Raw genomic sequence first — 16,390 nt, 5'->3', positions numbered from 1 at the left:
GTAGTGTATTAAACTGGGGATCGAAAGCTGAAATACCATCGCCTCAGCCAGAGACAACAACTGGCGACAGGAGATGAGCGTCAGTATGTACGAGTATGGATGCAGGTAGAGGGGGAAGATATAGAGCTGCAGCATTATCCTGTCCAACATCGTCTGAAGTGAAAGGAAGACCCATTTACAGATGAAGAGCCATGCGAGATCGTTGATTTTCCAGAGAGTGTTTCCCGTTTCGACCGGATCGAACTTGAGGCGGTACCGGCAGAACACTTGGAAATGCCGCCAGACATTCTATGATGGCACAGCTAGGGAGCTGCACTCTCCATACGTAGCATAGTGACAAGTACAAGTTGTCCTTGGGCTCCTTTTGGTGGTAGTCACCGTAAATTGGGGAAAACAAGACATGGTAGACAGACCCGGTGAGGGATGCAGCATTGAGACGAATATCGGGATGCAACCTGAGCATGGCGAACGCGTTTAAGGGTGGCGGTCAAGTTTCTGGACAAGTCTGTTGGGCTGCCACTTGGGCAACTTCAAACTTGCTGCCGCTACTATGTATATACAGCGGCGCAGAGGCGTCCATCCCCGACTCGCAGTTTTTCCACAGTTCCTTTCGTCTATCAGAAACGTACATGATCGCTAGAAATACATTGGCACGGTCAGACCATGTGTTTCCTTATTTCTGACCTGACGGTTTTTCCATTTAGCATGTGAGAAACGTACATCGGATTCGCGAGACCCCCTGTGTTGTCCGGCTGGTCCAGTGCACCAAAAGCGAATCTGGGACCACTACCGGCAGGCGGAGGATTGCATAACTATGGGCTTACAGCAAGCTTACAGGAGGAGAGAGTCACAGTACTCCTTGATATGAAGTGCTATTTTTCGCCAATTTGCAAAGACTCGCCGTGAAGAGATCCTACTAGTGCGGGAACCTTTGTGACCAGCTCCTGGTCGAAGATATGGAGGATAAACATGTCGCACTACTCTCAGCTCAACATCCTTTTTGGTGGACACAAATACCAGAGCTTACAAAATTTCCATTCACTGCCCCGTGTACGCCGACACATTTCGCCAGTACCTACATGCGTCTAGCTCAGTACCTGGGCTCGTCACCAATATGGTGCAGTACTCACGCGCAACGCTCGAGTAAGGCCATGTCGGTCTTGAAAGTGTAAACCTCAGGTACTCCCGCAGACGTCTTGTTGAACATCATCTCTGTGAAATCATGACGCCAAGAATTCCATGAAGGTGTGATATCTCCTGGGGTGTATCTGTCGTCAGGAGTCTCGTACATGGCCACAGCCATGAATGAGTTCGAGAAAGCGGTAATGAACTGGGAATTGTTGTATGCAGGACCAAGCCTGAAGCAGTATGCATTAGAGTAGGGGTTGACCATCGCGTCAACTTACGAAGTGAAGTAATATACAACATCACTTCCGTGCATGCCGGGTGGAATTGCAAACTTGCCCTGCTGTTGTTAAGCATGCATAAGTTGAGACTTGCCTCGAGCTTACCTTCCAACCTCGCTCTCCGAATGCTTTGAGGAGATAATAAGTAGGGCAAACGAGCATTGCTGAATGGACTCATGGAATCAGGGACGGTAATGATTTCCTTGAAGGACACGCGTACATTCACCTATCACGAGATTTGCCTGGTCGACGTTGCTTCCCTGATTCTGGTACAACTTCGCTGCTGCTGCTGCCTGGGTAGAACCGAAGTTCGTGAAGAGCGTTTTGACATAATCTGCGATATCCAATGTCATGGATTGGTTCACGAGGATGTTCCCCTCATGCGCATTGGTGATGGCAAGAAGGTAATTCTAACGAAAGAATCTGAGTTTCGCTGATGAGGATAGAATTCATAAATCATACGCCATTCAAGCGACCCTTGCTCATCGTCACGGTAGGTCTCTCCACAATGAAAGTGCCATCCACAACAGGCTCGAATGAGATCGTGCCAATGAAGTTGTTGAGGTTGATGTTATAGTTCAAGGTTTGTAGCGTGTTGACGTCTGCAGAGCGCAAACAAGAGAGGGTATCCGGACTTGAGTTACACCTGTGAGTTGAGGGTATTAGCTCGGGAATGGCCACATTTAACCTTTAAAAGGACTCACTTTGTTCCATCGACGACCTGACTGTACAACATCTAGCAGTGGCATTCAGGACGCCACAGACATCTCGTGAACAAAATTCACCTCCGGAATTCGGTCATTATAGTTGTATTGTGATGCCAAGACTACGGAACTCGTCATGGCAGCTCTGAAGAGGGGAGGCTGTGTGTTTCCTCCATGAGCAACAAGATGCTGTAGCACGGAACCGGCACCTGAAACGATGAGAGTAGCAAACAATGCTAAGAACGAAGAGTACATGAAGCAGCTCACCAGCAGACTCTCCCCAAATCGTTACCTTCGTGGGGTCGCCACCGAAACGACTTATCTGTCCAGGAATGTTTTTCTGTCAGCTGAGGTACAACAAACAAGTGGATATTTCTGCTCACGTAGGCCTGAACCCATTGCAAAGCATAATTTTGGTCGACTTCGAATATCAAGTTCAGCCAAGTCTGAAGGACCGTAAGACCATGATGATCACGTACGTAGTCCAGCATTGAGCACACCCCCTTCTTTGACCGCTTCTCCGGGAAGGAAACCTAGTCGGCAGCGTATACATTTGAATTGAACCCGAAGAAGTAGCGAAGACATACCGAATAAACCGAGGCGGTACTGGAGCACGACCGTGATGACACCGTGATTTGAATCCACGATTAGGTCTCCACCACTGTAAATATTCGCAGCTCCCTCTACATACCTGTACCAAAATCGATTCATCGACAGAGGAACATTGCACATGCTACTTACCCTCCTCCGTGAATCCATACCACAACTGGGAGCCCTCTCGACGGGGACGCCACCACCTCACTTCCAGGAGTGTATACACTACCGGATGCAAGTCAACCACCAATCGTAATTGTCGACATCATGATTCCATAGCAGGGCTTACTTCAAGAATAAACAGTCCTCCGACTGACTGACAGCCCTTTTCCTCATAGAGGGGCTTTCATAGGGATTTGTCGAAAGATTGCCTCCGGGTGCTTGATAACACTCATTTGGTTGCGTGGTAGCTTGTTGAACCCCAGAGATGGTCGATGGAGGCTGCGGAGCTGCCCATCTGAAGTCCCCTATGTACTTGGTGCGTAAACCGAAATTGTATACAACACACAAAACAGGACGCACCAACTGGAGCAGCCGCGTACCGTATCCCAAGAAAGCTTGTGATGTTTGTCGCTGTATCAACTGATCCCTGGTATTGAGCATAACCTAAGTCGACAATGGGTGCAGACGCGATGGTCGCCAGAGAAGACGATGCTTCTAGTGCAAGCAAAGCCTGTGACAACGTTAATAGACAAGTTTTAATCGACATTTTCAATCCCATATGTTGTGCAGTGAGAGTCAGCTTCGCAATCTAACACGTATGCCATTATAAATGTGAGCAAAGTCCGCGTTAGCCACATGAAACATTTGATTCAAGGATATCGAGACGATCACCGGGCGAAGTGCTGGCAACTGATGGCACGGCCGCGAGGGACGTCCACGGATAAGGTGAGTAAATCATGCTGAATAAATAGCGACATCGATGTTGACTTAATATAGTGGTCGTGCTGACCATAGACTCGGGGAGAACGCTACTTGGAGGACAACGAGACATCCGTCCCTTCGACCGATCTCTCCCACACAGTTCGGGCCGACCGCAACAAAGGATGGAGAAGAAATGAGCGGTAGTTACGCTGTCACTATTTCAATTTACAGAAGAGGTGAAACCTACTTGCTGGAGGACACTAATTAAAACAGAGTACGTACTGCACAATGTTGTCTCAGTCAGTCGATGCAGAAGAAAGTTCCACCTGGTTTCACTGCTGTTCACAGTGGCGTGGTCACTGGTGCCCTCGCGGGGAGGTAGCATGTTACAGGGTGGGGAGCCGTGATCGTAAGGCCTGAAGGCTGTTTTTAATGCGAGCGGTAGTACTTCGGCGAAATACCGCGGATTGCGGACGATTTCGACACCGGGTGCACCAAGGGCCAAGGTTTATTGCAAGCGTGGTTGAACTGGCAGGTCCTAGGAGAAACACATTGAAGCACGTTTGCGAGGAGAACAGCACGCACGAACCTGAGGATGCGGTACGATTGGAGAGTAGATCTAAGAGCCTGCCAGAGAAGAAATAACGGATACACTTGAAGAAAGTTGATATTCATGAAGTTGACTTTGTCGACCCCATGGTGAGTATCAACACTTTGTACTTCCTGGGCCCCACGAAGTCACGACAACAGGGACGCTGTTGAGCTTGCTGTACTATCCATATTTTTTTTGCCTGCTGTAATCACGTACTAGAGAAATTGTGGGAGGACACATGCAAGAGTTCCGCTTATCTAAGCGAAACATGGTCAACCATTAATATTGTAAACCCCCTGTGTTGCCCGGCTGCCCCAAAAGCACTCCTTTATGCGTTGACCTATGCCTAAGACCTCAAAAACGGTGCATAGTCAGCTTCCCCAACATCCCACCGTAGAATACGTGGATACCATGGAGTCGTCAACGAGCACACGCAACGACGAAGACAAGAAAACACTCAGTTCCCATGAGGAACTTCGCGTCCAGCATTACAGCCCATACCTCATTCGAAAGGGCCCTCCTCTCCATAATTGAGGAGGATGACTTCGGTCGCGATATGTTAAGGGAGGCCTTCGCCACTCGCAGTGCGTCCTTTCTGAGTCATTCCTGGAAACTAATTGGCTCACTCTTTTCTTTAGATTTAGATCGAGGCTAGGTATTAGCTTCGCTCGTGTAAAATATGACTCGGTCGCGCCATTTGTGGGGCTCTAACCATACAAAATGGCAAACGACATGGAAGCGTTCGACCTCCACCGTTCCTGTATCCCGACAACCGTTTTCAAATCTATCGTGCAAGATATTGACCTCATGCTATTGCAATATGGTCCTCCCCTCAAATACTACACAGAAGTGGCGCGATTGCGCTTCCTTTCTCCCATAAGAAGCTAACTTACTAGTCCTGTAACTGAACCTTAGACTCATTCAGATTTTCAACCACATTACAGCCCTAGTATTTCATAGTGCAGTGAGGAACATTCCTGGTCTAATAATACCTAATCGTATTGCCTCGCAAGGCAGAATACGGCCCTATTCGGTTTTATCGCAGCACTGTCTATCCAAGTCAAGAGAAAAAGGGGGGACACTGGAACCAGTCGCCTGCTACGACAGCCTGCAATTGGGTCAACGAGCAAGCAAAGTTTCGTGCTTATATACGCCATCCTCTGCGACAGCGAAGTATTTGAATTCTTTCAGTTTACTGGTGATCTCAAACCTTCCTCGTTCAAGTGCGGCTGTTATGGAGATGAAGATGGGCCTACCCGTTTTCGACTCCTTGATTCCTACGAGACCAAGACGCCCTATGATTTCACATCTCAGCGTTGGAAACCTAGAGTGATGGGCGATTGCTGTGCCCGAAGCTACTAGGGCGTTGATTGAGTTCCGAGAAGCTGATAAACTGCGTGGCCAGGGTCGCATCAAGGACGCCGATGCACTTGTTGAAAGAGCGATGCAGTCTCTGGCGAACAGGTATGTTTCCTTAATACTGGGTTGCACTGTGTCTGCGACTCATCATTGACATTTATCATGCAATGCAGTGCGGCTTCGACTTCGACTCGAGGTTCAAGCGCAACCCAATTATGAGCGCGTGGGATGAGAAGGTCGAATCACTATGTATGAGTATTGGCGTGTAATGATTCCCGCTACCTAGAGTAGTGCGTCTTGTTGTTCCTTTGCAGTCAATTGTCACTATTCGTCCTACACATCTAAGACCTTTGTCATCTGCCTATGTATGGTTTGTTCGAAAAACATGGGGACTGACAAAGCAACCAGCTTCTGTGGCTGATGAGCAGGCAGTGCGCATGATCATAGGGCATATGCAGATGCATACAAGTATTTTGAGCGATGTAAGAGGTCGTGAAGCATAACAAGTGATATGTAGAAAGAAACCATCCGACCGCTTAAACCTCCTTGACTTTGACCGTACCACGTAGCAGACCAGTCTACAAAAACCATTTAGCACGCATGGACACACGGGAAACCTGGAAAATAAACATACCCGACGAGCGGCAATAAGACCGACTTTCTGTCCAGGAACTGCGGAGCGGGGAACTGTCGAGGCTTTTCCGATGTGCTGGTGGTTACCACCACCGTGAGGATGGTCGACGGGGTTCATAGCCACACCACGAGTACGAGGCCAGCTGTGAATTTGGGTGAGTAAGCAAATAGATCATTTTGCTTTACTGCCCACCTGTTGCGCTTGGCCTTGTATTTGTGATATGCGCGACCGGCCTTGAGCAATGGTTTGTCGATACGTCCACCGCCAGCAACAATTCCAACGGTCGCCCGTGCACCGCCAGCTACGGTCTTCTTTGCTCCACTGGGCAGACGAAGACGGGTCTTGTTGTCATCTGGCGAGTGGCCGATGACGGTTGCGTAGTTGCCTGACGTACGAGCGAGAGCACCACGGTCTCCGACTTTCTCCTCGACGTTGCAGACGATGGTACCTTCTGGGCATTGGCTGACGGGGAGGACGTTACCGACGGTAAGGGCTGCTTTCTTCCCGCAGTATACAAATGAACCGGTGTGCATGCCCTCGGTTGCGATGAAAGTCTCCTTGCGGAGCTTGTAACGGTAGGGGTCACGGAATACGACGCGTGCGAGGGGTGCGCCGCTAGAATGCTATGAGGAAAATAATGGAATAGAATTTGTGGATCTTACCGGCCAGGGTCGTGGATGATTTCTTTGACAATACCGCGAACGTAGCCATTGCGTTCTGCGTAGTCGAGGGTACGAAGCTTGGCGGGGGCTTTGTTGTGGTGGGTGTGCGCCTTGAACTATATGACATGACAAGGGTGTAAAGATCTCTGAGTGGGTGGAGAAGTAGGGGAACGTACGATGGCGTGCGAGCGCCTCTGAGCCCTAATAACCCTACCCATGGTTTATCTGTGAAAAGTGATAAGCCGAGTGTCTGAAGTATGATGTGGGCAGGGTATCCGATGCAAGTGCGAGTCATCCAGCCGTTTCTCCATCATTTTGGATGCGATTTTCGACGAGAGTCGACAGGACATGGATTTGGACTCGTGCGTTGCAACCCAGAGCAGAGATTCGTGCGGTATACTCACATTATTGTGTCTTGGGGACTCGTTGTAGGCGGTGGGCGTTGGCGTATAGTGCACCGAAGCCGATATCGAAGCGGCGCCACAAATATCGGCAATTTCCCGGGACACTGCTTGTTTAGGAAGATGCCTGTAGACACGTTTCCCGTGGAAGATGTTCATACGTATGTGGACGGGTATACAAAGGAGGTTTGCAAGCGGGGGGGAGGGTACTGCATGCGGATAGAAGCTTTCCTGTATAGGGACTAGGGTTTGATTGAGATACTAGTGCTTTAAACTTTTCATTCTTGGTAAGACAGAGAGGGGTATCTAGGTAGTAGGTAGTAGGTAAATATTAAAGCTGTGTAAGCTTCGAATACGAGTACGTTGTGTAGATGTACCCTAGTGTATTCGTTGATTGAATGTGGCGGTTAAGGTACGAAAAGTCACACGGGGGTAGTGTTTGTGGTCTCTTCGTCGTTTTTGATATCGATTCGAGTCTCAACGAATATCCTTGGTTATCTGCTTAACTTTTCATTGGTCTGTCAAACCCCAAGGACCGCTAGGATACCGTCAAGAATCAAACAAAAAAAAGAACCAATAGTCTCCCGTACTGTCACAATTTCCGGTTAACGACCTTCCGTCGACGAGTCATCATTCCGAAGTTGACTTATATCCTCCTTGTCGGAAGGGAATTATGATCCATCTCGATCGTAACCGCAATGAACTCGATTCTGACAATAATTCAAATCTAATCTTACCCGAAGATCATACTGCTTTCTCTTGGGTACATGACGACTCCCACCACAATTATTTCACAAACTCTTTGTCCGACTTAAATATCCCAGATCATCATCTTCATCCTCCGGTTCAATCCGACATACATCAGCTCGAGGGTCAGAACACTCCTACATCATCTTCCCCTCATGCTGCTGACGACAAGAGTTCGTCCCTTTCCCCTCCTCCAGACTACACTTCTCCTCAAATTAAACGCAAGACAACTCCATTACCTACTCAAGAAGACAATCACGACTCCGAGAAACAAGAACCAGACGCAGACGACGATGGAGATGGTTCTTATTCTCGCCAACTTACCCCCCTCACAGACCTATCAGCAGTACCAGATGGAGACGACAGCTTGGACTTTGAAAAGAAGGATAGTAGTACAGGCGACATAGAGGCGCAGCCTGAGCAGATTGGTGATTCAAACACTGCACCAGACAAACCAGACAATCGCTGGGTCGAAAAACGCGCGATCAATGGCACCACATCTCCGGTCCGCTCAATCCCCAGCTCACCCGCAAGACAGCCCCATCCATTACCTGTCGCTGGTCCCTCTCAAACAAACCAGAGACTTGGCCCATCTGCAGGACCATCTCATTCAAGACGACCATCCAGGGAAATGGTTTCAGTTAGCCAAGTCCCATCCCCCAACATCTCGGCCGGAAATTTAAGTACTGGCGAACCAAAAGTCGTTCGGATTTTAGAGATCAACTCGGAGCTGTTAAAGTGCGTTCACACTCGCTCTTCACAACAATTAGCTCACTGGATTTTAAGAGTGTGCATGGAATTTCAGACACGTGGCGTCCCCCCGAATGACCCTCGCTTCGGCCAGTACGCACTCATTTATTCCCTATTTTTTCCAAAAGGCTGATCATTCAACGCATCAGATTTTCCAGTCGCCTACATGTAAACCTGACCTGGCTAGCATCTGCTGCAGACCATCACCGGTGTAATGTACGTGCCTCGTTGCGTCTCTCAAGCCCGTTACTCAGTCTCTTCACAGGATCCTAAACTCCAGTTGCCCATAATGGAAGCTCCTAATCCCGTCGAATTTGCATCCATGGATCGAATACATCACCTCTATGCTGATCTACCCACCATTTTCGCAAAGGAACTCGCACGACGACAGTATGCCTCCGGCGCTCAATATTCTCCCACCACATCGGCTGCACTTCTAAATGGCACATTAAAGCGCAGCCGACCAGACGAAATGGTCGACCTCATGAACAAAAGACGCGACATGGGTGACACGAAACCCCACTCCATGCACCCACCCCCAATTCCATCCATATCTATATCTGGTGCTGGCCAGCGCTCCAGCCCAACATCCTCCTTCCCTACAGCCACCCAGCAAAATATGTCCGCAACTCCCATGCCGCATAGCCCACGTGTCTCTAGTCCCTCCCTAGCCATGCCTCCACCACTGTCCACACCTTCACTACCCTTCGGTGCCACCGAGGCATCAATAGCCGCCACCACACGCGCTCGCGCAAGGGAGATGCAGATCCATCAAGCACGAGAGCAACAACTGCGAGCAGCGCAGATGCAACAACAAATGCAAGCCCCGAGGCAGATCTCCCCTCCCGATACCTCCCCACGAATCCCACAAAATTCTGGGCCAGGCGCACAGCAACATCCGCACGCATCATATGGGCCTAATCCCTCACCGATGCATATTCTCCAAAATCCCAGCCATCCGCTCATGGCTTATCTTATATCCCAGATGCCCAACTTCACCAGTCTGCCATTACCTCAACAGTTGCAGAAGCTCACGAGTTTTCAGGTAATTGATCGTGTTGTGTTTGCAAAGCAGAATACTCACCCTTTGTCCAGAGTCTTTTAGCGCAGAAGCAGCAACAGAACCCGTCCAATCAGCAACGCCCGCCTATGCCTGGTCAAATGCCCAATCTAGGACAGAATCCCTCCATGTCGCCTATGTCCAACGCCCCAATGCAAAGCGCCGGTCCAAGTCCAGTGTCCCCCCTCGGCCAGCAATCACCCGTCGTATCCCAATCCCAGCAGATGAACGCTCAATCCCAGCAAAGCGGCATGTACCCGTTCAATAACCAAGGCCACAATGCACCTAGCGTAGACCCCCGCATAGCAGGCTCCAATTTCACGCAACAAATGCCTGGCAACGTGGGCGCCATGAACATCCACCAGCAACGGCTCATGCTCATGCAACAACAGCAACAACAAATGCGGAGTTCTGGTGGGAATATGAACGTCACGAATCAGCAACAGGCGTTTGCGATGCAGCAGCGGATGCCTCAGGGCGGTCCATCGCAAGTGGGCGGTTCCCCTATGTCGGCTCCTGCTAGTGATACGTTCCCTGCTTTGCGCTCGAATTCGACTATTCCTGGGATTGCACGGAGTGGACGGTCGCCTTCTGAAAGCGTGCATTCTCCTATGACGCCTCGCGCCCCATCGAGGCTTTCGTCGCAACCCCCTATGCAGCCTGAAGACTATCAGAGGGCGATGACGCAGCAGGCACAACCGGGCATGATGGGAACGCCACAGAACGCTGGTTCATTCCATCCGCAAATGCAATTTCACCAGTGGCAGAACGGCCAGCAGCAGCAGCAGCAACAGCAACAGCAACAGCAACAGCAGCAGCAGCAATTATCGCTCGGAGGTCAAATGAATGGGTTTGGGATGAGCCCTCAGGGAGGTGCAGGAGTAGGAAACAGTCCATACGGCGGTTCCATCTCACCTTCTGCGCCCAACTGGCAACAGCAACAGCAGAGCATGAACGGATATTACCCCCAAGGCAATCAACGCCCACCAAACGTGCCTGGCGTCTCCATGCAACAAAACATCAGTCCAGTAGGCGACACTTCCGGGACGAGTGAATACGACATATTTAACTGGAATGGTGGTCCATGAGCTGTTCTGTCCTGTCCTGTTCTGTCGTCGTCGATGAGGATGCTGATTATCATCTTATTATTGTTTTCGCGGCTCAGGCTGTTCTGTTCTGTTATCGCACCCCCCTGCTCGTACATACATACACGACTTGTCTGCTACTATACGTTTCATTTGATGATATTTTCTTTTTTTTTCGTTTTATATAGCTTTTTTCCCTTCTTTTTCCTCCCCCGCTCTATGTCTGTATTTTGTAGACGCTTTTTTTCTGTGAATGTTGATCTGATGAAGGTCATTGGGGCGGGGCTGTTACTCTGTTGGACTTCTACATAGTGTTATTAATTTATAGGGGAATTACTATGATCGAATGCCTGAACAGTATAAACGCGTGCACTAGTACTGTATTAGATCTTCTCTCCGGAGACTCCGACATACCCTAAGTTAACGCCTATCGCGATGGTATTCACGAGACTCTCATCACAAGAGAAAGACGCCTTCTTCGGGCTTCTAGACGAGTTGGCACAAATCTCTCAATCAATTCCTCTCATGTACTGATCCTTACAGGTACTTCCAGTCCCGCCCAGATATATTCGCCCAAACAGGCGACCGCGGCGAAGAGGCAGCTTCAGCTGCTGCATCCGCCGTCCACCGCACTCTTGCCAAAAACCCAGAATTCACTTCCAAGATCGTTTCTGCTGGAGTGACCCATGGGCTTGCAAAGTCTAATAATCCATATGCATCCACAGTACGTTACGTCTCTTCACACAACAACTCTCGACGCATTTATGCTAACGGCATTCATCGTGAATCGTCAACCAGATAGCCAGTCATCCAGGAGTGAGCAACTCTGTGGGTAGAGTAGCAGCAGCATCGCTCTCTTTCACCGGAGGCAATTCAAGTTCATCAAGTTCCAACCCTCCGACAAGATCCCTGGTTGTCCCATCCCTCCCTCAACGCAGCTCCAGCGCACTCAGCGCCTCCTCCTCAGGGTCCGAGATCGATAAACTAGTCACGACGAAGGTGCGTACCCCATCTTCATGATGCATCCAGCATTGACAATGACATCCACTTTCTCGGCCTAGTCGAGCCTCCTAGGCGCATTCAAGAAAAACACCACAACGCACGGAGTAGCGATACCCCCCGCCTTCTCAACACCCAGGACCTCATTTGGCCCACCTCCCGTTCGGCGCACCACATCAGACACGAACGCAGCTGAGCCTTCCACCGCGAGGTCCCCACCACCAATCCTCCCACGGCGTCAAGTCGAACCTGAACCTGAGGAACCACAAGGGGAGTGGGCAGATGTTTTGTATGATTATACTAGCGAGGTATGATGCGCTCAGATCTTGGAGTGGACGTGAGCTGATTGATTTACGTTTTGTAGGATCCTGGCGATTTGGAGATTCAGACTGGCTCTCGCGTGCTTGTTACTGCGAAATCGTCCGACGATTGGTGAGTTCTCTTTTTCCTTGTATTCTGGACTGTTGACGTCTATCGCTGACTGTTTATTCTAGGTGGACGGGTCAAATAGATGGTGAAGGGAGGGAGGGTCTGTTCCCAGCCTCATACGTGAAGTTGTTGTAGTCTGTGCTTGAGGTCAATGCATACCACAATGCTTTATGAATGTGATGTGGTGGTCAAGTGAGTATAGGTAGATCTGCGCTGACGGATCCACCAGTCCTGGAAAAAGCAGGTGGGTTAACTATGACGCATCGTGGGAGCGCTTGACGCAGGCGTCCCAAATACGACAATCAGGCAACTACTCGCAGTGTTATCGAGTCATCAAAAGCAGGCGTAATGTCATATTATATATACATGCATACATCCACTGAAGTACAGGTAATCGACATGCGGTGTGGGATACAGAACGAGGGTAAGAATAGAGGTACAGTGGTGTGGTGTGGTGTCCGATGTCCATGTCACCGAGATGAAGGATGTGTTTAGGGAATAAGATACAGAACGGATCCGAGGGGTGGGTAACACGATGTCCAGAATACGATAGGTTGATAGTGATGTGCCGTGAAAGAACGAGAAGATCGATACAGAAATGAGAGGGGGGGGGGTTAAATGATGTATGAAAACACGTCCGTCACCAGCCGGTCGAGACTCAAACATCCAGTAGATTCTGATTGGCCGTCGCTCGGAAGATCGCAGACCTCGAGTGCACCAGTTTATGGAACGCGCTAGCCCCATGACCAGGGGGATGACGTTCTGCGGGCTCAACAATGCTCACCACAGGATGACCCAGCGACCCCTTGCCAGAGAGGTCACATGTCGGCTTCTCCTTCTCTTGACCCTTAATCGCTGCGCTCCACATACGGCTGAGGAATCCGTTGGAAGACATGCTGACGCTTGCTTTCATACGGGAAGCAGGAACGCCGGATCCGCCAGCGGAATCAGCGTCGGATTGATTCTGAATACCATTGGTTGCACTGTACACGTAGGAGCTCGCTCGCTTGCCAGGAACGGCGGTACTGTTGACGACTCTGGTCGTGCATGTCTCCAAAGGCGCGGGTAGGTTTTGGGGAGAAGGAGATTCGCCTGCTCGGACGGTCGCTATAGATCGGACTGAGCCTGCTTCAGATACCTTCCGCCCTTCTCTGTGCGCCTGAGGCGGGATGCCGCCCAAGACGAACTGTTTCCTCACGATACTTGGCTTCTCGTTCGCCTCTTGCTCATCGTCGGAGATACTGCTAGCTGAATCAGACGAAGACCCAGTGTCCTCGATCAGCGATTCCATCTCTGAATCTGTCGCACTCGAGCTGTCACAACTGTACACACTCGATATCGGCGACGCGATGCATGATGATCGGCTCTGGGAACCTCCAAGACGGCTGCTCGAGAGACGCCTTGCAATTCCGCGAACTGTGGACACGATAGAGGATCCCATGGGAGGTGGAGGAGGAACTTCGCTAGGAGGAGTTGGTAGCTGGGCTTGGGCGCGTGCTTTCCCCGCTTTGGAAACTCGCTCGACAGCTGCTGCACGGGTCACCCTGCTGTTGAGGAGTGAGCGGGCAGACAATGCGCGTGGGCATGAAAGGACGCAAAGTGGGTGCATGCTTCACGCTCGTCGAAGCGGAGGTCGTAGCCCAGTATATAGAGAAGCTGTTCCTCCATGAGGTTCACCTCTGGGAGGTCGAAGTGTTCGGCGTACGCTGCCCAATGTACGTTTTTGGGAGATGAGTCGTTGAGGTACTTAGCTGCTACGATGAGTGTCGCCAGGAAGACGCGGTGCCGGGTGCATGGGCGACCTATAAAAAAAAACAAGGGTAAGCATTTGGATGGAGAGATCCCATACTACGCACCCTTGGTCATGGCAGGCACCTTGACACGCACGCGGTGCAAGTAAATGAGGGTGGTGAGTAGCGTGGGCACCTGAACGTTCGACCTGTTCACCAAGTGAATGATGAAGTTGACAAGACTCGGCAGTTTTGGCACCGCCGGGGTGGGAGAGGCTACGTCCTGCGTCTCTGAGAAGGGGGCCTTGATTGGCGTTGTAGGGGGTGTTGGCAGGGCACTCGGGGCAGGGAGCTGCTCGTTGATCATGATGGCCCGCGATGCCTGGTGGGCGATGTAGGAGATCATCTCCATACAGACAGGCCTACGCATAAGATCTACAAGGTATGGATTATGAAGGGACCTTGGGAGGAGTGACGCTGGGTGACGGCGGTCTAAGGACATTTCTGAAGGGAGTGGATGTGATAGAGATTGTTGTGTTGTGCCCGGCGGGGGGCAAATGAAGCAAAGAAGAGAAGACAAGGGTGAAATTCCCGCGGGGCGATCTTATGAGGGACGGGATTTGGCGTGGATACCTTTCACAAACAACAAACCACGCGACGCGCCGAGATCACGAGACTAAAATCAATTGTGGCAAGACCGCCGGGATCAGCGACAAAAGTTAGGCTTGCAGCAGGCAGCGCAAGCAGTGAGTAGAGCAGAGCAAGGAGCAGAGGAAGAGCATATCTAAGAGTCTGACCTTATAAACTTGAGGGTAATTCTGAACCAGACTGCCAGACTGAGTAGCAGGGTGTCTTGCATTAGTAGTATGCCAGGTACAGCAAAGTTCAAACCTTGTTCGTTTCATGATCATGAGAAGGCTGACGAAATGTTGACGTGGTCTACTGCACAATTGTAAGGCTGACACTCAGGCTCGAGACATCCTCAAGCTAGGTCGCTACTAGGAGCGTATCAATCTTTTAGATTAGACGGAGTTGCGGATTGCAAAATCTGCGAACCGCGGGCAGTGCTGCAATTCACGCTTTCCTCATGTTATCATTGTCAGACTGGATCACGACTCTTTCATTGGTGTTCGGAGGTTGCTGCAGGTGAGCGGACATATACATATCACAATTTCAGACACTGAGGTGTGGCTCAGCAATGCCATCACCTTGGAGCACATCACGTCTCGATACCCAAACTCTGGCGTCCTGATCACCTTTTTCCAGTTCCTCATAGTTTCACTATATGGACTGCCCAAGCAATTCACATTCGACGACCCCCAGGAATCTAACATGCATCGGACGGACCGAATGGTTCTGTTCCTACAATACGCCGTAGGAGATGGCTTCCTCGGCTGAAGAAGCGGAAAGTACCTCTGCTACCTTATTTCATCCAGGTTGCACTGTTCCTCGTGCTTTCAGGTTCTGAACAATGCCGCTTTTGCCTACCACATTCCTATGACCGTGCACATCGTGTTTCGCAGCGGCGGCATGATCATAAACATGATCCTGGGATGGATGTTCACGAAGAAGCGGTTCGTGTTTCGCCACAGCATTTTCGACGTGTTACTCACTCCAGGGAAATGACAGGTATACTGTGCGACAAGTCGCTTCCGTGCTTGTGGTCACAGCCGGCATCATAATGACCACCCTCTCTGCCTCAAAACCCAAATCCGGTGTTGCCGCAGCAGACATAACTGACGTCTCACTCTACGCACTGGGCATCTCCATCCTTGCCCTTGCCCTCGTTCTCTCAGGTTTTCTGGGACTCGTTCAGGACTGGGTCTTTGCACAATACATCGCACCCTCTCAAACTCAAGCTGCCTCCGACCCCACAGAACAGCCTTCATGGCAGGAAAGCATGTTCTACCTCCACTCCCTCGCTCTCCCCTTGTTTTACTTCTCCAAAGACAACATATCCGCAGAGCTCACAAGCATGGGTTCTAGTCCGCCAGTTTTCCTTTCCCAGTCTGGACCTCTTGCACCATACGAGGCAGGCCTCGTGGTACCCGCGATATTTTTCTATCTCCTCCTGAACACGTTTACGCAACTCGTGTGTGTCGTTGGAGTCAACAGGCTCACTGGGCGTGTCTCTTCACTGACCGTGACCCTCATTCTTACTGTGCGCAAGGCCGTCTCAGTTATTGCTGAGCGTCGCAGTGTATGGAGGAAACGGAAACACAGGGATTTGGGCCGGCGCGACGTTGGTATTCATTGGCACTATCGCGTATTCGACCAGAAGCAAGTCAAAAGAGAAAAGGGAGAAGAAAGATTAGCGGGATCACACTGGACGATTAGATGAGATTTACGAGGGTCTTAGAGACTATACCAATAC

General features: G+C 50.4%; 7 protein-coding genes across 7 annotated transcripts; 4 read left to right on the top strand and 3 right to left on the bottom strand.

Moving 5' to 3' along the window:
* Positions 1–1,038: 1,038 nt before the first annotated feature.
* Positions 1,039–3,413, bottom strand: EDB91DRAFT_1248684 (Alpha/Beta hydrolase protein; the record flags this gene model as incomplete). Its single annotated transcript, XM_041322968.1, has 15 exons — positions 1,039–1,075; positions 1,131–1,358; positions 1,407–1,465; positions 1,512–1,570; positions 1,627–1,816; positions 1,869–2,052; positions 2,111–2,142; positions 2,192–2,319; positions 2,378–2,432; positions 2,494–2,531; positions 2,590–2,643; positions 2,698–2,801; positions 2,852–2,929; positions 2,994–3,171; positions 3,227–3,413. 15 exons carry the CDS (start codon positions 3,411–3,413, stop codon positions 1,039–1,041), a joined length of 1,611 nt encoding a protein of 536 aa, XP_041177034.1.
* Positions 3,414–4,798: 1,385 nt separating this feature from the next.
* On the top strand, positions 4,799–5,163 carry EDB91DRAFT_374012 (uncharacterized protein). Its single transcript, XM_041327048.1, has one exon. It carries the CDS (start codon positions 4,881–4,883, stop codon positions 5,046–5,048), a length of 168 nt encoding a protein of 55 aa, XP_041177033.1. The 5' UTR covers positions 4,799–4,880; the 3' UTR covers positions 5,049–5,163.
* An 892-nt stretch (positions 5,164–6,055) lies between these two features.
* EDB91DRAFT_1248683 (translation protein SH3-like domain-containing protein) lies at positions 6,056–7,033 on the bottom strand (the record flags this gene model as incomplete). The annotated part of the gene is made up of 5 exons (XM_041322967.1): positions 6,056–6,097; positions 6,154–6,295; positions 6,346–6,768; positions 6,816–6,931; positions 6,992–7,033. The coding sequence occupies 5 exons, from the start codon at positions 7,031–7,033 to the stop codon at positions 6,056–6,058; spliced, it is 765 nt and encodes a 254-aa protein (XP_041177032.1).
* A 620-nt stretch (positions 7,034–7,653) lies between these two features.
* On the top strand, positions 7,654–11,217 carry EDB91DRAFT_1223239 (uncharacterized protein). The gene is made up of 5 exons (XM_041320932.1): positions 7,654–8,701; positions 8,750–8,806; positions 8,863–8,929; positions 8,979–9,758; positions 9,809–11,217. The coding sequence occupies exons 1-5, from the start codon at positions 7,890–7,892 to the stop codon at positions 10,859–10,861; spliced, it is 2,769 nt and encodes a 922-aa protein (XP_041177031.1). The 5' UTR covers positions 7,654–7,889; the 3' UTR covers positions 10,862–11,217.
* Positions 11,218–11,293: 76 nt separating this feature from the next.
* Positions 11,294–12,421, top strand: EDB91DRAFT_1248681 (uncharacterized protein; the record flags this gene model as incomplete). Its single annotated transcript, XM_041322966.1, has 6 exons — positions 11,294–11,352; positions 11,402–11,582; positions 11,657–11,857; positions 11,920–12,165; positions 12,222–12,289; positions 12,352–12,421. The coding sequence occupies 6 exons, from the start codon at positions 11,294–11,296 to the stop codon at positions 12,419–12,421; spliced, it is 825 nt and encodes a 274-aa protein (XP_041177030.1).
* A 523-nt stretch (positions 12,422–12,944) lies between these two features.
* Positions 12,945–14,627, bottom strand: EDB91DRAFT_1283760 (uncharacterized protein; the record flags this gene model as incomplete). The annotated part of the gene is made up of 3 exons (XM_041324766.1): positions 14,143–14,627; positions 13,881–14,088; positions 12,945–13,830 (listed from the first exon to the last, which is right to left on the bottom strand). The coding sequence occupies exons 1-3, from the start codon at positions 14,516–14,518 to the stop codon at positions 12,945–12,947; spliced, it is 1,470 nt and encodes a 489-aa protein (XP_041177029.1). The 5' UTR covers positions 14,519–14,627.
* EDB91DRAFT_1283758 (UAA transporter) lies at positions 14,628–16,331 on the top strand (the record flags this gene model as incomplete). The annotated part of the gene is made up of 6 exons (XM_041324765.1): positions 14,628–15,162; positions 15,213–15,374; positions 15,395–15,452; positions 15,478–15,620; positions 15,646–16,214; positions 16,240–16,331. Exons 1-6 carry the CDS (start codon positions 15,104–15,106, stop codon positions 16,329–16,331), a joined length of 1,083 nt encoding a protein of 360 aa, XP_041177028.1. The 5' UTR covers positions 14,628–15,103.
* Positions 16,332–16,390: the final 59 nt, after the last annotated feature.

Source organism: Suillus paluster (genome assembly GCF_016628075.1).
Source record: "Suillus paluster strain FC165 chromosome Unknown EDB91scaffold_27, whole genome shotgun sequence".
Lineage (NCBI taxonomy): Eukaryota > Fungi > Basidiomycota > Agaricomycetes > Boletales > Suillaceae > Suillus > Suillus paluster.
This window is presented reverse-complemented; position numbering and strand designations above follow the sequence as displayed.